Source organism: Ranitomeya imitator, chromosome 8 (assembly GCF_032444005.1).
Source record: "Ranitomeya imitator isolate aRanImi1 chromosome 8, aRanImi1.pri, whole genome shotgun sequence".
Classification (NCBI taxonomy): domain Eukaryota; kingdom Metazoa; phylum Chordata; class Amphibia; order Anura; family Dendrobatidae; genus Ranitomeya; species Ranitomeya imitator.
The window spans coordinates 14,579,481-14,599,932 of NC_091289.1; the positions used below are offsets into that span (position 1 = coordinate 14,579,481).

The 20,452-nt window shown below is 46.6% G+C and overlaps 2 protein-coding genes across 3 annotated transcripts in view; one reads left to right on the top strand and one right to left on the bottom strand.

The window, feature by feature from the left end:
- Positions 1–3,062: 3,062 nt before the first annotated feature.
- Positions 3,063–18,584, top strand: NDUFAF3 (NADH:ubiquinone oxidoreductase complex assembly factor 3). Its single transcript, XM_069736358.1, has 6 exons — positions 3,063–3,189; positions 3,698–3,809; positions 3,972–4,164; positions 5,132–5,198; positions 5,628–5,728; positions 16,072–18,584. The coding sequence occupies exons 2-6, from the start codon at positions 3,718–3,720 to the stop codon at positions 16,150–16,152; spliced, it is 534 nt and encodes a 177-aa protein (XP_069592459.1). The 5' UTR covers positions 3,063–3,189; positions 3,698–3,717; the 3' UTR covers positions 16,153–18,584.
- IMPDH2 (inosine monophosphate dehydrogenase 2) overlaps positions 16,277–20,452 on the bottom strand; it is a 33,441-nt gene continuing 29,265 nt past the window's right edge. For both annotated transcript variants that reach the window (XM_069736357.1, XM_069736356.1), the window contains one exon: positions 16,277–16,491. In XM_069736357.1, the coding sequence (XP_069592458.1) occupies positions 16,470–16,491 (22 nt within the window). In that variant the 3' untranslated portion in view covers positions 16,277–16,469. The remainder of the gene's footprint in view (positions 16,492–20,452) is intronic.

Genomic DNA, 20,452 nt, shown 5'->3' on the forward strand with positions numbered 1-20,452 from the left:
GGAGGAAGAGGCAACACGAGCTGAAGAGGTGGTAGCTGCCGCTGTTGGTTGGCCTACATCTTCAGTGTGTTTCTGTAACTCCACCGCGTGCCTGGTCCGCACATGTTTCCACATATTTGTGGTATTGAGGTTGCTGACATTTTTCCCTCTTTTTACTTTATGATGACACAGCTTGCATTTGACAAAACAAATGTCATCTGCAACTGTGTCAAAAAAGGACCAGGCACTGCAAGTCTTGGGAGCGCCCTTTTTGGCTTTGGAAAGAGACAGGCTCCTAACGGGTGCCAAAGTGGAGGCTACAGGCTCCGCAGTCTTCCCCCTCCCTCTCCCTCTTTGGCCCGTAAGAGGAAGCTCTTCCTCTGAGCTGCTCCCACCACCTTCCTGTTCCTCACGCCACGATGGGTCAAGGACCTCATCATCTCCACTACCCTCTGCCACCAACTGCTCCTCCTGGGTAGTCTCAGCAGCACAGTACGCACGAGAAAGCGGCACCTGAGTTTCATCATCAGATGCGTACTGCGCTGTGGTCACCGGAGGCACTGGCCCACCTGCCTCTTCAGAGTCAGAGAGAAAAAGGTGTTGGGCATCACTGCACACTGCCTCTTCTTCCATTTCTCCAATGCTGCTTGGCTGGCCCCCTGTTTCCAAGCCAAGAGATTCAGAGAACAGAAGTAGAGACGGCTCCTGTCCTGGGCTCTCTGACTGCCTGGCCAATTTGGCAGGTGGTGAAGAGACAGATGGCTGCTCTCCAGTGCTCTGTGCCTGAGAGGATGTGGCACTAACTGAAGTCGATGCCGAGGCGTTAGCTGCCATCCACCCGACAACGGCTTCAATTTGGTCTTCACGCAGCAGCGGTGCACGGCGCTCTCCGACAAAGCTGCGCATGAAGGACTGTTCCCTGCTGAAACTGAGTGACGACGAGTCACCGGCGCCCGCAGCAGGCACAGAATCACCACGTCCTCTCCCTGCTCCTCTCCCTGCTCCGCGCCCACGCCCACGTGCCTTACTCCCTGCCCTCTTCATCTTGGTTGACAGATAAAGATAAGCAGAAAAGTACTAAGGCCTTAGTGTGCTTATTCCTGTAATGCTCCTCCTAACAGGTGTAAGAAACACTAATGTTGTAAATTGTGGACTAAACTTTATTATTTTTCAAATGTGGCCTACACAAGTGTAAGTTGTGTTTGGTGAACTTAACCTTTTTTTTGGTGCAGATCGGGCTACAGAGCTAGTTTAAATCACACGGAGACCGTGCAGACAGCCGTAAACGGCGCTGCAAGGCCAAGAAACCCTCCTCTAGGTTATCCTATATAGTGTTTTTCCACTATTTAGCTGGATACAAGTGGAAAGACACTAATAGGAATTTTTTTTTTCAAATTTTAAACTGGCTGCACTATTTGAAAAAAAGGAAATTGTTTTTCAAGGTATGAGGCAGTAACGCACCCTGAGCTGAATCCAACCGGCTATGGCTGCACACAGACTACAGGGCGAGCTGGGCTCACACGGAGACCGTGCAGACAGCCGTAAACGGCGCTGCAAGGCCAAAAAACCCTCCTCTAGGTTATCCTATATAGTGTTTTTCCACTATTTAGCTGGATACGAGTGGAAAGACACTAATAGGAATTTTTTTTTTCAAATTTTAAACAGGCTGCACTATTTGAAAAAAAGGAAAATTTTTCTCAAGGTATGAGCCAGTAACGAACCCTGAGCTGAATCCAACCGGCTATGGCTGCACACAGACTACAGGGCGAGCTGGGCTCACACGGAGACCGTGCAGACAGCCGTAAACGGCGCTGCAAGGCCAAAAAACCCTCCTCTAGGTTATCCTATATAGTGTTTTTCCACTATTTAGCTGGATACGAGTGGAAAGACACTAATAGGAATTTTTTTTTTCAAATTTTAAACAGGCTGCACTATTTGAAAAAAAGGAAAATTTTTCTCAAGGTATGAGCCAGTAACGAACCCTGAGCTGAATCCAACCGGCTATGGCTGCACACAGACTACAGGGCGAGCTGGGCTCACACGGAGACCGTGCAGACAGCCGTAAACGGCGCTGCAAGGCCCAAAAACCCCCCTCTAGGTTATCCTATGTAGTGTTTTTCCACAATAGAGCTGGAGACTGGTGGAAAAACACTAATAGGAAATTTGAGAAAAAATGTGCAGCAGGCTGCACTAAGAGCAAAAAAGAACAACTGTGTGAGGCAGTGTGAACCCCCCCTGAGCTGAATACAACCGGGTATATGGCTGCACACAGACTACAGAGTGAGCTGCACACACACACACACAGAGACCTTGCAGAACGCTGTTAAAACAGCGCTGCAAGGCAAGAGCAAGGTGAACAGTGAAGAACACACAGCGTTTTGCTAAATTAGCCTTTGGAAAGGAAAATAAAGCAATTAGCTAGCTCAACTGGCCCTCAGTTAGAACACAGCGTCCTGTCCCTAACTGAAATCACAGCAGAGTGAGCGCAAAATGGCGGCAGCGCTTTTTTATAGTGCAGAGTGACATCATTTCAGCAGCCAATCCAAGCCTTGCCAGTACTTACATGCCCACCATGCTAAACAGGATGTGCCCACACTTTCATTCATTCCTCATTGGCTGCTGCGTTCAATTTGAATTCTGGGAACTTCCGATTCCGGTATCCGATACGCGGGAAGTATCGGAATTCAGTATCGGAATTCCGATACCGCAAATATCGGCCGATACCCGATACTTGCGGTATCGGAATGCTCAACACTACTTATAACCACAGGACGGCAGCAGTGAGAGTCGGGACGCCTTCAGCACAGCCTGTTATACTTATAACCACAGGGTGGCAGCAGTGAGAGCCGGGACACCTTCAGCACAGCCTGTTATACTTATAACCACAGGGTGGCAGCAGTGAGAGCCGGGACACCTTCAGCACAGCCTGTTATATTTATAACCACAGGGTGGCAGCAGTGAGAGTCGGGACGCCTTCAGCACAGCCTGTTATACTTATAACCACAGGGTGGCAGCACTGAGCTCTGGGAGGTCTTCAGCACAGTTTGTGCTCGTCTAACCACATGGAGGCAGTAGCGTGCGCCGGCAGAGGATGCGGGGAGCGTCTGCATGGCTGCTCTCTATGATCCGTGTCCTGTTCTGCCGGCCATGTTGTGTGTACAAGGACACGCTCTGTGCCGGTTTCTTGTCATGGTCCTGCTGCTTCTATAGGTATGAGGACAACTCCCATCAGACATGTTTCTTCTGCTCGCCTAGGTTTTGCATGTGTTCTGCAGTCTGGGTGACTCCTACCACAGTTTTGCAGTGTTTTGTCGTTTGGTTGTGTGTATGCATTGATGCTCCGCTGCAGTGTCTCACGAGTCCGGAGGAGGGAGGGGGGACTGGACCCGGATTAGCAGTGAGGGTCCCAGGTATGCCCCCCATCCCAAGGTTATGTCTGGTATTGCAGTTTAGCTCATTCTCTCTACTCACAGTGAGCTGCAGTACCAGACACGACCTATGCACAGAGTGGCGCTGTTCTTCAGTGAGGATATTTATGTTTGGGATCCAGACAGCGCCTCTTTTGAAGCTAGAAAATATCAGTGCGAAAAGCTGCGCCGCTACGTACTATTCCTCCGCTGGGATATAAGGAGCTGCCTATAAATCTCTTCAGCTTCTCATTTCTGCCAGTGACATGGAGGGATACGGGGGCCAATCGTATTCTTCTGTATTTTTCCAGTGTTGAGTCCAGTGGACCCTATGGCGCCTCTAATTTCGTTAGGTCTTCCTCTTCTGCGCCTGTCGGCTCCGCGGTTGGTGAAGTATCGGCCGTCCATCGCTGCACATGCATGGTAAGTACATCCAGTTCCCCCACATTCACCGTTCGTCTCTGCTGCCTAAATAATCATCCGAAATCTGCCGACATTGAGAATGTCCTTCACTGTCGCCCCATCTGCCTCCATCATTGGATTACTGGGTGCTTATGGATTAAATTAATGTTATTTTTTTCATAGGCAACAGAGTAGATCCCACCGACTGTCACCAGCTGGAGACGAACTCTATGAGAAGACCACAGTGACTCGTATCGAGAGGGACTCCGCAGAGATGATGCTCATTGAGAGTTACAGCTCCATTGGCTTCATCATCAATGGAGACCAAGTAGTGGGGCCCTGCGCCGTCCTGCCCCGGAGCATCCTGCAGTGGAACGTGAGTGATGGGACCGTGGGTATTGCAAAGACTCATGTTAGGATGACACGTTCTGTTCCTTAGAGATTAGTTTTGAGATTCCTTATCACATACAGGTTTATAATGAAAGGTAAAACCTCTGTATACAGTAGATACCACAGGATCCACCATTCACAATAGGTGATGTCACAGCTCACCTCCTCCTCCTGTACAATGACTGATAACACCTCTATATACAGTTTATAACGTAGGATCCGCCATTCACAATAGGTGATGTCACAGCTCACCTCCTCCTCCTGTACAATGACTGATAACACCTCTATATACAGTAGATAACACAGGATCCACCATTCACAATAGGTGATGTCACAGCTCACCTCCTCCTGTACAATCACTGATAAGACCTCTATATACAGTAGATACCTCAGGATCCACCATTCACAATAGGTGATGTCACAGCTCACCTCCTCCTCCTGTACAATGACTGATAACACCTCTATATACAGTAGATACCTCAGGATCCACCATTCACAATAGGTGATGTCACAGCTCACCTCCTCCTGTACAATGACTGATAACAGCTCTATATACAGTAGATAACACAGGATCCACCATTCACAATAGGTGATGTCACAGCTCACCTCCTCCTCCTCCTGTACAATGACTGATAACAGCTCTATATACAGTAGATAACACAGGATCCACCATTCACAATAGGTGATGTCACAGCTCACCTCCTCCTCCTGTAGAATGACTGATAACACCTCTGTATACAGTAGATAACACAGGATCCACCATTCACTGAGGCTGCTGTGATGCAGTCTGAATGCTGCTAACAGTCGCTCAGACAGGGTGGCCGCCCCAGAGCGTCATTATTTTAATATTTGGAGGTTCAGATAGATTTTTTTATTTCCATGTTAAGAAAAAAAAAATCCAGAGAAGCGATGCGGTGTTCTGTGTTGATGGGCTGGATCTTTTCTCTGTCTAGGTGGCTTCCTATAAGGACGTCTCATTGGAGAGCTTATCCTTGTTTCATCTCCTGGTTCCCAAAATAGGTAAGGGCAGTCTTTATTTTAAACAGCGCCACTCCATGGGCTCCACAAGGTATTGCAGCTCAGCACCATTCAAATAATTCCCCATTACATTCTTTCTTCTCTTAATCCCCTATAATCTCTCCCACCTTCCATCTCCTCTGTGCATGAATATATTGTAAAATTCCTTTTCTCCGGCATCCAATAGTCCGGAAGTTACAATTGTTTCCCAATTGTTCCTGGAAGTAAAGTGAGAGAGAAAATGGATTCCCTGAAGTCTGTGCAAAGACGACTAATCCGGAGCCTCGATGGTTAACTCTTCCAGTGACCATTTCATAATCCAGAAACCGCATGTAAATCTGTCCGGACAATGCCGTACTAAAGGAATTTTGCTCGTCTATTCATCCACCTCTGTATACTGTGATCTCTAACGCTCTTCATCCTCTGTGGTAGAAATCCTGGTGCTGGGCACCGGAGACCGGGTGCAGAGATTAGATCCCGCCATCTCCAGGTTTATGCGACAGAAAGGAGTGGCCCTAGAAGTCCAAGACACGGTAAGTAATAAGAAGGTGGTGAAAATTATGGGGATGTTAAGGAAAAGAATAACACGGCTATAGGCTTTTAAGAATAGCGCCACCCCTGACCTTTAATGGTATTGCAACTCCGCTCCATACAAGTAGATTGCAGACACAAACCGTGATCCGGCGCGGCGTCAATCGTTTTCCTCCTTCTGGATGATCCCTTTAATATGAATCAGGGAACCTAAGTGTCCGCACCGCAATACGGCAGCGGGAATGTGTCCATCTGGCATCGAGGAAAGTTTTACGCTCCAGTTTTGAGCCTGTGACAATTTGCATCATTGCTTCACCCCGGATTGTTCTGGAGTGGCGCATCCGTGTATATTAAATGCACTGCGAGTTGATTTTGCCCATGTAACACAATGGATTGAAAGCTGCACAACAATTGGGGCTCAGGCCGACATCCATGCAAATCTGTCCGATCTCAGACCGCGATGCACGGACTGGCTGCGGCGCTCCGGAACGCTTCTTATATTTCCATGAGGCTCACAATATTGGGGTCCGCAGAGCCACGGCCAGTCTGGAAATTACATTATCGGACCGATTTGCATGAGCCCCGAGTATGAAAATTCCAAATATATTCCAGCTCAATGAAGATAAAATCATTAAAAATGTATTATAATATTTTGGACTATGAAGTTTTAATATTACGGTAGATTTGAGCAGGAATTTGTTTTGTATTTTGATACTAAGCTGGACCCCCGCTGTGCTCCGAGGCATGAACATCGCTTTACTGGAGGTGAACTCATTGCTTTTGTTTTTCTTTATTGTAAATTCAGAAAAAGCGTTTCCAGCCCAATTACTGTACATGTGGAAAGAAAACCAATCAGAGCGGTGTTAATCAGGGCATTAATAATAATAATAATAATAATCTTTATTTATATAGCGCCAACATATTCCGCAGCGCTTTACAGTTTAACAGTTTCAAACACAACAGTCATAGGTAACAATGTTAACAATACAGTAATAAAGCAAAATAAGACAAAATAAGCCGCCCCTGCTCGTGAGAGCTTACAATCTACAATGAGGAGGGGGAGATACAAAGTACAGGTGTGTATTTACAATGATGTATTTACAATGATGGTCCAGCCATCTTCATGGAGTGGGGGGTAGATGGAGATACTGAATGGGCTACACACACACAAACATAAAATGAGCAGTAAGCATACACAGTCACAAGAGGTCAGTCGATCGGCACCGAACGAGCTTTCTCACATTCAGACCTCCACAAATTCTCCTTAGAGACCAGACGAGGTAAGCTTCTTCTGAAGACGGGGCGGTGCATGCACAAGACGCAGCTGAATCACCAATACATGAGGAGATGAATGAAAGCAGCACTCACCCGTGATCTTCAATGATAATATAGTCCTTTATTGACCGTGGCTCAACATTCCCAGCTAGGAACAAGGCAGGTTACAACATGAGGAGGGAGCGGTGAGGGAGGGTGCAGAGACGAGACAGACAGGACTATATTATCATTGAAGATCACGGGTGAGTGCTGCTTTCATTCATCTCCTCATGTATTGGACAAACATAAAATGAGTTTGATTAGGGAACGTGATAGGCCGCTCTGAACAAATGTGTTTTGAGCGAGCGCCTAAAACTATGCAAGTTGTGGATGGTCCTAATATCTTGGGGTAGAGCATTCCAGAGGATTGGCGCAGCACGGGAGAAGTCTTGGAGTCGGGAGTGGGAGGTACGGATTAGTGCAGAGGTTAGTCGAAAGTCGTTTGCAGAGCGCAGTGGTCGGCTAGGCCGATAGACAGAAATGAGGGAGGAGATGTAAGGGGGTGCCGCACTGTGGAGAGCTTTGTGGGTGAGAACAAGTACTTTGAATTGTATCCTGTAATGAATGGGCAGCCAGTGTAACGACTGGCGAAGAGCGGACACGTCCGAGTAACGATTAGCCAAATGGACGACCCTGGCTGCTGCATTAAGGATAGACTGGAGAGGGGAAAGTCGAGTGAGGGGGAGGCCAATTAATAGAGCGTTACAGTAGTCCAGAAGGGAGTGGATTAGGGCATTAGGTTACACATGGGGTGCAGGCGATTTGTTGCATGAGCCAATCTGGTCCCATTTACAGAACAGACAAGAGCATATAAATATAGTGTTTCCCTGAAAATAATGCCTAGCCTGATTTTACAGGATTTTTGGAGTATGCTTGAAATATAAGCCCTAGTCCAAAAGTAAAACCTAGTCAGGATTGGAGTTAGGGGGAGTCAAGCTGGGCAATCGCCCAGGGCCCCCAGCATTTCTTTTGCTATGTCTTTTGGTGACATCACAGTAATCAGGGCAGGCAGACTAGGCAGCTGCCTAGGGCTCGCACTCCCCCCGGGGCCCCCAGCCAGTGGGGTGCCGCTAATAGTGGCATGCCACGCAGCCACTATGGAGTCCGTAAGAGGGGCCTGACGCCGTGCCCCCCTCCCCTCATCACACATTCAACTTATCGTCATCATAGACGCCGATACAGTTGAAAGAAAGCAGTGATGGAAGAGACCGCGTCAGATGACGCTCCCTCCGCTCTTCTTCTGACTCAGCGGGCGCGTGATGACCTTACTTTATCATGCACCATGCTGTGCCAGCAGTGGAGCCAATGAGACTTGCTGCATAAGCCAGGGCAGCGGAGGAACGGGTAGAGGTAAGGTGTGTGTCTGCATTAATATGTGTGTAATACTGCTGGACTGTGGGGGTGCATTATTGTGTGTTTGTGTGTCTGAATTTTACTGTGTGTATGGAGGGGGCTGTGTTATACTGTGTGTGGGGGAGGATTAGGAGGCTGCTTTATACTGTGTGGGAGAGGGGGTTGGTGGCCTCATACTGTGTGTGAGGGATGAAGTTGGGGCTGCATTATACTGTGGGGGAGGGGTTGGGGGCTGCATTATACTGTGTGTGGGGGGAGGCTGAATTATACTGTGTTGCATTATAGTGTGTGTGGTTGGGGGCTGCATTATACTGTTTGTGGGGTGGTGGTTGGGGGCTGCATTATACTGTGTGTGGGGAGGGGGTTGGATTATACTGTATGTGGGGAGGGGGTTGGATTATACTGTGTGTGTGGGGGAGGGGGTTTGGGGCTGCATTATACTGTGGGGGAGAGGGTTGGGGGTTGGATTATACTGTGTGTGGGGGAGGGGTGGGGGCTGCATTATACTGTGTGGGGGGAGGGGGTTGGATTATACTGTGTGGGAGGAGGGGATTGTAGGCTGCATTATACTGTGTGGGGGTGATGGGTTGGGGGCTGCATTATACTGTGTGTGGGAGAGGGGGTTGGGGGCTGCTTTAGGCTATGTGCCCACATTCAGGATTGTTCGCAGAATTTTCCTGATCAAAACCAAACTCCTTTCGCAGGAAATCCGCTCGCGTTTTTTTTTTTTGCTTTTTTTTCCGGAGCTTCCTAATACAATAATTTAGCGGCAAATCCGCAGAATTAATGAACATGCTGCGTTTTTTTCCGCGATGTGCTTTTTTACAGAAAATAACGCAACATGGGCACAAAAACTGTGGAATGCATTGAAATAATGGGATGCTTAATGTAAGCTTTTTTAAGCGTTTTTGAGCCGGAAAACCGCCGCAATAACGCTAAAAAAAGCTAAAAATCCAGAACATGGGCACGTAGCCTTATACTGTATGTGGGGGTAGGGGGCTGCATTGTACTGTCTGGGGAGAAGGGGTTGGGGGCTGCACTATACTGTGTGTGTGGAGAGGCTGAATTATACTGTGTGTTGCATTATGCTGTGTGGAGGGGGAGGCTACATTATAGTGTGTGGTTGAGGGTTGCATTATACTGTGTGTGGGGGAGGGGGTTGGGGGCTGCATTATATTGTGTGTAGGGGTTGGGGGCTGCATTATACTGTGAGGTAAGCGGGTTAGGGGCTACATTATACTGTGTGGGGGAGGGGGTTGGGGGCTGCATTATACTGTGTGTGGGGGAGGGGGTTGAGGGCTGCATTATACTGTGTGGGGGAGGGGGTTGAGGGCTGCATTATACTGTGTGTGGGGGAGGGGGTTGAGGGCTGCATTATACTGTGTGTGGGGGAGGGGGTTGAGGGCTGCATTATACTGTGTGTGGGGGAGGGGGTTGAGGGCTGCATTATACTGTGTGTGGGGGAGGGGGTTGAGGGCTGCATTATACTGTGTGTGGGGGAGGGGGTTGAGGGCTGCATTATACTGTGTGTGGGGGGAAGGGTTGGGGGCTGCATTATACTGTGTGTGGGGGGAAGGGTTGGGGGCTGCATTATACTGTGTGGGGGAGGGGGTTGAGCGCTGCATTATACTGTGTGAGGGGGTTGGGACTGCATTATACTGTGTTGGGAAGGGGTTGGGGGCTGCATTATACTGTGTGTGGGAGGGGTTGGGGGCTGCATTATACTGTGTGGGGGAGGGGGTTGTATTATACTGTGTGGAGGAGGGGTTGGAGCTGCATTATACTGTGTGGGGGAGGGGGTTGTATTATACTGTGTGTGGAGGAGGGGTTGGGGCTGCATTATACTGTGTGGGGGAGGGGGTTGGTGGCTGCATTATATTGTGTGTGTGGGGAGGCTCCATTATACTGTGAGTTGAATTATACTGTGTTGGGGAGGGGTTAGGGGCTGCATTATACTGTGTGGGGGGAGGGGTTGGGGGCTGCATTATACTGTGTGGGGGGGAGGGAGTTGTATTATACTGTGTGTGGAGGAGGGGTTGGGGCTGCATTATACTGTGTGGGGGGAGGGGGTTGTATTATACTGTGTGTGGAGGAGGGGTTGGGGCTGCATTATACTGTGTGGGGGAGGGGGTTGGTAGCTGCATTATATTGTGTGTGTGTGGAGGCTCCATTATACTGTGAGTTGAATTATACTGTGTTGGGGAGGGGTTAGGGGCTGCATTATACTGTGTGGGGCGAGGGGTTGGGGGCTGCATTATACTGTGTGGGGGGAGGGGGTTGTATTATCCTGTGTGTGGAGGAGGGGTTGGGGCTGCATTATACTGTGTGGGGAGGGGGGTTGGGGGCTGCATTATACTGTATGTGTGGGGAGGCTCCATTATACTGTGAGTTGAATTATACTGTGTGGGGGTGAGGGGGTTGGGGCTGCATTGTACTGTGTGGGGGAGAGGGGGTTGGGGCTGCATTATACTGTGTATGGGGGAGGGGATGGAGGCTGCATTATATGGTGTGTGGGGGAGGGGTTGCATTTTGGTGTGTGGGGAGAGGGTTGGGGCTGCATTACATTGTGTGAGAGAAGGCTGAATTATACTATGTTGCAATATACTGTGGAGGGGAGGCTGCATTATACTGATTGTGGGGGGATTGAGGGCTGCATTATACTGTGTGGGGAAAGGGGTTGGGGACTGCATTATACTGTGTGTTTGGGGGCAGGAGGTTGCATTATACTGTGTGTGGGGAAGGGGATTGCGGTCTGCATTATACTGTATTTGTGTGGGGGGTTGGGGGCTTTATTATAGTGTGTGTAGGCTGCGTTATACTGTGTGTTGGGGGTTGCATTATACCGTGCGTGAGGGTTTGGGTCTACATTATATACTGTGTGTGGGGGAGGGAGTTGGCTGCATTATACTGTGTGTTGCATTACTGTGTTCGGTTGCGGGCTGCATTTTAGTGTGTGTGGTGTTGGCTGCATTATACTGTATGTGGGGGGGGCTGAGGGCTGCATTATACTGTGTGGGGTTGGGGAGCTGGATTAAACTGTGGGGGGTTTGGGGGCTGCATTATGCTGTGTGTGTGTGTGTGTGTGGTTGGGGGCTGCATTATACTGTTTGTAGAGGGGTTTGGGCTGCATTATAGTGTGTAGGGGTAGTTGGATGTTGCATTATACGGTGTGTGTGTTGGGCAGGGGAGGCTGCATTATACTGTGTGTCTGCATTACACTGTGTGTGGGGGGTATGTATTATACTCTGAGGGGATCGCATTGTACTCTGAGGACTATGGGTTGCATTATACTATATGGGGGCTGCATTACACTCTATCAAAGACCATGGGGAGTGCATTATACTATGTGTACTATATGGGACCTACATTATACTGTATACAGGTCCTTCTCAAAAAATTAGCATATAGTGTTAAATTTCATTATTTACCATAATGTAATGATTACAATTAAACTTTCATATATTATAGATTCATTATCCACCAACTGAAATTTGTCAGGTCTTTTATTGTTTTAATACTGATGATTTTGGCATACAACTCCTGATAACCCAAAAAACCTGTCTCAATAAATTAGCATATTTCACCCATCCAATCAAATAAAAGTGTTTTTTAATAACAAACAAAAAAACCATCAAATAATAATGTTCAGTTATGCACTCAATACTTGGTCGGGAATCCTTTGGCAGAAATGACTGCTTCAATGCGGCGTGGCATGGAGGCAATCAGCCTGTGACACTGCTGAGATGTTATGGAGGCCCAGGATGCTTCAATAGCGGCCTTAAAGGGAACCTGTCACCCCGTTTTTTGAGATTGAGATATAAATACTGTTAAATAGGGCCTGCGCTGTGCGTTACTATAGTGTATGTAGTGTACCCTGATTCCCCATGTATGCCGAGAAATACATTACCAAAGTCGGCGTTTTCGCCTGTCAATCAGGCTGGTCTGGTCAGGTGGGCGTGTTCACAGCGTTCTTTTCTTCCCCAGGTTTCCGTTGGTGGCGTAGTGGTGTGCGCATGTCCAAGGTCCGGATTCCCTGTGCCCACGTGAAGACACAGCGCGCGATCTGCGCTGTCATTCCTTTCATCGGTGCGGGCGGCCATCTTCCTGGGGCCGCGCGTGCGCAGATGTAGTGCTCTGCTGCACGGGGCTTCAGGAAAATGGCCGCGGGATGCCGCGCGTGCGCAGAAGAGATCGCGGCGGCCATTTTCCCAAAGCCGAGTTTGCATCTCGGCTTTGGGAAAATGGCCGCCGCGATCTCTTCTGCGCACGCGCGGCATCCCGCGGCCATTTTCCTGAAGCCCCGTGCAGCAGAGCACTACATCTGCGCACGTGCGGCCCCAGGAAGATGGCCGCCCGCACCGATGAAAGGAATGACAGCGCAGATCGCGCGCTGTGTCTTCACGTGGGCACAGGGAATCCGGACCTTAGACATGCGCACACCACAACGCCACCAACGGAAACCTGGGGAAGAAAAGAACGCTGTGAACACGCCCACCTGACCAGACCAGCCTGATTGACAGGCGAAAACACCGACTTTGGTAATGTATTTCTCGGCATACATGGGGAATCAGGGTACACTACATACACCATAGTAACGCACAGCACAGGCCCTATTTAACAGTATTTATATCTCAATCTCAAAAAACGGGGTGACAGGTTCCCTTTAAGCTCATCCAGAGTGTTGGGTCTTGCGTCTCTCAACTTTCTCTTCACAATATCCCACAGATTCTCTATGGGGTTCAGGTCAGGAGAGTTGGCAGGCCAATTGAGCACAGTAATACCATGGTCAGTAAACCATTTACCAGTGGTTTTGGCACTGTGAGCAGGTGCCAGGTCGTGCTGAAAAATGAAATCTTCATCTCCATAAAGCATTTCAGCCGATGGAAGCATGAAGTGCTCCAAAATCTCCTGATAGCTAGCTGCATTGACCCTGCCCTTGATGAAACACAGTGGACCAACACCAGCAGCTGACATGGCACCCCACACCATCACTGACTGTGGGTACTTGACACTGGACTTCAGGCATTTTGGCATTTCCTTCTCCCCAGTCTTCCTCCAGACTCTGGCACCTTGATTTCCGAATGACATGCAAAATTTGCTTTCATCAGAAAAAAGTACTTGGGACCACTTAGCAACAGTCCAGTGCTGCTTCTCTGTAGCCCAGGTCAGGCGCCTCTGCCGCTGTTTATGGTTCAAAAGTGGCTTTACCTGGGGAATGCGGCACCTGTAGCCCATTTCCTGCACACGCCTGTGCACGGTGGCTCTGGATGTTTCCACACCAGACTCAGTCCACTGCTTCCTCAGGTTCCCCAAGGTCTGGAATCGGTCCTTCTCCACAATCTTCCTCAGGGTCCGGTCTCCTCTTCTCGTTGTACAGCGTTTTCTGCCACATTGTTTCCTTCCAACAGACTTACCATTGAGGTGCCTTGATACAGCACTCTGGGAACAGCCTATTTGTTGAGAAATTTCTTTCTGGGTCTTACCCTCTTGCTTGAGGGTGTCAATGATGGCCTTCTTGACATCTGTCAGGTCGCTAGTCTTACCCATGATGGGGGTTTTGAGTAATGAACCAGGCAGGGAGTTTATAAAAGCCTCAGGTATATTTTGCATGTGTTTAGAGTTAATTAGTTGATTCAGAAGATTAGGGTAATAGGTCGTTTAGAGAACCTTTTCTTGATATGCTAATTTATTGAGACCGGTTTTTTGGGTTATCAGGAGTTGTATGCCAAAATCATCAGTATTAAAACAATAAAAGACCTGACAAATTTCAGTTGGTGGATAATGAATCTATAATATATGAAAGTTTAATTGTAATCATTACATTATGGTAAATAATGAAATTTAACACTATATGCTAATTTTTTGAGAAGGACCTGTACAAGACTATGGGGTGCATTATACAATGTGGAGGACTATGGGGAGTGTATTAAAAGTATATGGCGTACTATGGGGCGCATTATACTATATGGGAGGCCTATGGGGAGCGTATTATAATGTGCCCCATATACCTCCATATACTTTATGGAGAACTATGAGGAATGTATTAAAGTATACCATATGGAGGAACATGGGGTGCATTATACTATGTGGAGGACTATGGGGTGTATTGTACTAGACAAGCAAAATGCTGCCTATTCATCGAATAATTGGATTATGCTGGAACAAAAATCCCTTGTTCTCAGCAGCACATCTCCCGGTGTACGCTGCAGAGCTGCTGCTGATAACATGATACTGTATGAAGACAGATTGATCTATTAGTGATCGTTATGTGCCCGTCATTCTTTCTCAGTTGCAGTAAAGAGGCCGGGAAACAAGCGCCGAATTACATGTCAGCATTTGGGGACTCGCTTTAAACTTTTGCCATGGCCCCACTTTGTCTAAAACCGGTCCTGATAGTAATGTGACCATGATGTCGCCCAGGGTCTCAACTGCAGGAAGCTGGATGTGATGGGGAAACAGGCTGGTATGTATGTGCTGTATGTGTATGTACAGTTTTGCTAGAGGCACATGGACCTTGTAAGATTCCTAATTTATTAAGTGGTGTGTGCCTATTAATGAATTGGGTGCATCTTACTCCAGTAAACCTGTTTATTAAGAATAAGACTGGCTTGTGCTAACGAGAACAATGGCTCTGATACATTGAACCTGCACATCTCCCAGTGTAAACAGGAGATGTGCTGCCGATTGCATGATATGTATGGGGACGGAATGATCTATCAGTGATTGTTCTTCATCAGCCTGTGCAAAGAGTCGCTTGTGGGACATGGAAAAAAGAAATAGTATCTCAAGAAATTCATGCTATAATTCAGGTTTTGGAGTTGTGCTGATGTTATATTTGAACAAGTGTTGATTTAATTTTGTCCAACAATAAATGTGCATGACTGTCCATTGAAGTAAAAAAGACACTAACCAGTCTTTTGGAGCAAAACATATACCAGTCTTATTTTTGGAGAAACACTAGTAGATAGTTCCTGCATCAATGTGCGATGCAGGCGAACACATGGAGCCGCATATGTCAGAACTTAAGGCCTCATTCAGTTGTCCGTATTCTATCTGTTTTTTTTTTCTGGATATAACACATAACCATCATAATCTGAGGCTAGTCACATCTGTTAGATTTCCAGCCGCATGGATGAAAAGCGCCAATATAAATTTATGGCTCCTTGAGAAACACTGACAGCATGTAGATGGCATCTGTCTGCTGTGAGTGTGTAACATTGCAGAAGCTTTAATTTATTTATCCATACATGAAAAATACTGATGACACTCACTGCTCAAGTACAGATGCAAATCACTGACAGTACCATTTTTTTTTTTTTGTGTATGTCAAAAATACTGCTGTCTGAATGAGGCTCTATACTGTGTTTGTACGTTGCAGCCCAACGCTGTTCTCGATCTGCTCGCCTGTTCATATGTTGTGGCAACAATTCTGAGGCCAAGTTCAGACAAGCGCTGACATTTTCAGACATGCGCAGGAACCGTATACTGTGTACATGCATTCCTCTGTTTTGGGAATTGGACCAGACTAACACATGCTGTAATGTTAGGTTTTTCTGCTCAGCCATGACGTCCATGTGTACGAGCACAAACCTAATATATTTGAGTGACTGTACCATTGTGTGCTGCATCCAGCCTCCTGCTTTGATGGTCTTTTTACCATTTGTTTTTCATCCCCCAGGCCAATGCTTGTGCCACATTTAACTTTCTGACCAGCGAGCGACGAGTGACCGCAGCCGCCCTCATCCCAGTCTCTGCTTAAACTACTTATCTGGATGTGTAGCAGAGGGCGCCCCCTACCGGTCAAGGGTTATAGATCTTCCATCGCCATAGTTCTAAATCTTTTTGTTTCGTAATCCCAATACTGGCTCAATAGAGAGACGCACAAGATTTTAAATTTTTATTGCAAAAACTTTGGAGGCAGTGATGAACAATGAACAGTATATCCCAAATACCCAGAGTCCTTTTTGTGAAGACTGGTCAATGGGAGACAAGGCAGCTGCTGGCGTGAGGATCTCCATGCGGACGTCATGCAATGCAGGCTACATTCAGTGCTGTGGACGGTGGTGACAGACGATGTTAGAAGAGTCTCTTCTCATATCTGTAAAAGAATTGAATAGTAAAATCACTGTATTGCAGAAGGCTCACGACAAGGCTGTCAGACCATATGCAGATCCGTATCCCTGGGTAATGGAAACAAGGACATACAGATTCTTCCCTGCCCTGCAGTAGATGTGCCAGTACCAGTTGTTCAGTCTTCAAAGTATGCTATACAAGGAAATACCCCCTAATCTGGTCACCCATTGAGGAGCAAAAGTGGTCCGTCAGTGTATGGGAGTTAAACATTTACATGATCCTCACCAATCCTGAAAATAAAAGGGATCTAGTGCTGGATTACCACTGTTCCTCTTGCAGTGGGTTTCTGCCGACCATCGTACAGGGATCACAGTGACCATCTGGGAACGCAATACTGCGGCCCCTCAGGACAGGCAAGAGTCCCAGGAATCAGACTGCCACCGAACATAAGGTGATGGCGTATCCCAGCTCTATACCATCACTTTACAGTATGGAATATCAAATGCAATCAAGTTAAATTCTATTTTTTTTTGTTCTGTAAGTTGGCAGTGTAAGCAAGTACAGGTGCGTCTCACAAAATTAGAAAATCATCAAAAAGTGATTATTTTTCAAGTGTTTCTGTTAATGTTGATGATTGTCTTACAGCCAATGAAAACCCAAAAGTCATTATCTCAGTAAATTAGAATACTTTATAACACCAGCTTGAAAAATGATTTTAAAATCCGAAACGTTGGCCTCCTGAAATGTATATTCAGTAAATGCACTCAATACTTGGTCGGGGCTCCTTTTGCATCAATGCGGCGTGGCATGGAGACGATCAGTCTGTGGCATTGCTGAGGGGTTATGGAAGCCCAGGTTGCTTTGATAGCAGCCTTCACCTCGCCTGCATTGTTGGGTCTGGTGTCTCATCTTCCTCTTGACAATATTCCATAGATCCTCTATAGGGTTAAGGTCAGGCGAGTTTGCTGCCAATCAAGCCCAGTAATACTGGTGTTTGTAAACCAGGTATTGGTACTTGTAGCAGTGTGGACAGGGGCCAAGTCCTGCTGGAGAATGACATTTAAAGCTCCAAAAAGCTTGTCGGCAGAGGGAAGCATGAAGAGCTCTAAAATATCCTGGTAGACGGCTGGTCTTGTTAAATAAAACACAGTGGGCCTACACCAGCAGATGACATGGCTCCCCAAACCATCACTGATTGTGGAGACTTCACACTAGACCTCCAGCAGCTTCGATTGTGTCCTCTCCACTCTTCCTCCAGACTCTGGGACCTGAATTTCAAAATGAAATGCAAAATTTACTTTCATCTGACAACAACACCTTGGACCCCTGACAACAGTCCGGTTCTTTTCCTCCTTGGCCCAGGTAAGAGGCTTCTGGCGTTGTCTGTTGGTCATGAGTGGCCGGACACAAGGAATGTGACACTTGTAGCCCATGTCCTGGAGACGTCTGTGTGTGGTGAAGCAATGACTCCAGCAGCAGTCCGCTCCTTGTGAATCCCCCACATTTGTGAATGGCCTTTTCTTAACAATCCTTTCCAGGCTGCAGTTATCCCGGTTGCTTGTGCACCTTTTTCTACCACACTTTTTTTCCTTCCACTTTCCATTAATCTGCTTGGATACAGCACTGTGTGAACAGCCGGCCTCTTTCGTAATGATCTTTTCTGGCTTCCCCTCCTTGTGGAGTGTCAATGATGCCTTCTGGACATCTATCAAGTCAGCAGTCTTCCCCATGATTGTGGAGCCAACGGCAACAGACTAAGGGACCTGTTTAACCACTTAGGAGCCTTTACTGGTGTTTGTTAATTTACTGAGATAATGACTTTTGGGTTTTCATTGGCTGTAAGCCATAATCAACATTAACAGAAAAAAAACACTTGAAGTAGATCACTCTGTGTGTAATGACTCTATATAATATAGGAGTTTCACTTTTTGTATTGAACTGAAATAAATTAACTTTTTCATGATATTCTAATTTTGTGAGAAGCACCTGTATCTCTGCCTGACATATATAGTGTAATAGTCTCTTGTCCACAGGTAACACACATTACACCACAGCCAAGGCAAATCTCACTGCCTTAGAATTACTTTACTATAGGCAATAAATATTTGTACAAACCGGTGTAATTGTGTTGTCGGATTACTCTACAGTTAGTGATAAGAAAGAGTGCGAGTAAAGTTGAGCTCGAGGTCTGTTCACTTTAGATTTTTTGCACATTTATACTGAAATGTTCCTATTCAGCCCATGTCTGCCCAAAGTCATCTTTTGAACAGGAGCTAATTAGAGGCAGCTTCTGCACAATTAACCCCTTTACCCCCAAGGGTGGTTTGCACGTTAATGACCGGGCCAATTTTTACAATTCTGACCACTGTCCCTTTATGAGGTTATAACTCTGGAACGCTTCAATGGATCCTGGTGATTCTGACATTGTTTTCTCGTGACATATTGTACTTCATGACAATGGTAAAAATTATTTGATAGTACCTGCGTTTATTTGTGAAAAAAACGGAAATTTGGCGAAAATTATGAAAATTTCGCAATTTTCCAACTTTGAATTTTTATGCAATTAAATCACAGAGATATGTCACACAAAATACTTAATAAGTAACATTTCCCACATGTCTACTTTACATCAGCACAATTTTGGAACCAAAATTTTTTTTTGTTAGGGAGTTATAAGGGTTAAAAGTTGACCAGCAATTTCTCATTTCTACAACACCATTTTATTTTAGGGACCACATCTCATTTGAAGTCATTTTGAGGGGTCTATATGATAGAAAATACCCAAGTGTGACACCATTCTAAAAACTACACCCCTCAAGGTGCTCAAAACCATATTCAAGAAGTTTATTAACCCTTCTGGTGCTTCACAGGAATTTTTTGAATGTTTAAATAAAAATGAACATTTAACTTTTTTTCACAAAAAATTTAATTCAGCTCCAATTTGTTTTATTTTACCAAGGGTAACAGGAGAAAATGGACCCCAAACATTGTTGTACAATTTGTCCTGAGTATGCCAATACCCCACATGTGGGGGTAAACCACTGTTTGGGCGCATGGCAGAGCTCGGAAGCGAAGGAGTGCCATTTGACTTTTCAATGCAAAATTGACTGGAATTGAGATGGGACGCCATGTTTCGTTTGGAGAGCCCCTGATGTGGCTAAACATTGAAACCCCCCACATGTGACACCATTTTGGAAAGTAGACCCCCTAAGGAACTTATCTAGAGGTGTGGTGAGCACTTTGACCCAACAAGTGCTTCACAGAAGTTTATAATGTAGAACCGTAAAAATAAAAAATCATATTTTTTCACAAAAATTATCTTTTCGCCCCCAATTTTTTATTTTCCCAAGGGTAAGAGAAGAAATTGGACCCCAAAAGTTGTTGTACAATTTGTCCTGAGTACGCTGATAGCCCATATGTGGGGGTAAACCACTGTTTGGGCGGATGGGAGAGCTCGGAAGGGAAGGAGCGCCGTTTGACTTTTCAATGCAAAATTGACAGGAATTGAGATGGGACGTCATGTTGCGTTTGAAGAGCCACTGATGTGCCTAAACATTGAAACCCCCCACAAGTGACACCATTTTGGAAAGTAGACCCCCTAAGGAACTTATCTAGAGGTGTGGTGAGCACTTTGACCCACCAAGTGCTTCACAGAAGTTTATAATGCAGAGCCGTAAAAATAAAACAAATTTTTTTTCCCACAAAAATTATTTTTTTAGCCCCCAGTTTTGTATTTTCCTGAGGGTAACAGGAGAAATTGGACCCCAAAATTTGTTGCCCAATTTGTCCTGAGTGCGATGATACACCATATGTGGGGGGAACCACTGTTTGGGCACATGGGAGGGCTCAGAAGGGAAGGAGTGTCATTTGAATGCAGACTTAGATGGAATGGTCTGCAGGTGTCACATTGCGTTTGCAGAGCCCCTAATGTACCTAAACAGTAGAAACCCCCCACAAGCGACACCATTTTGGAAAGTAGACCCCCT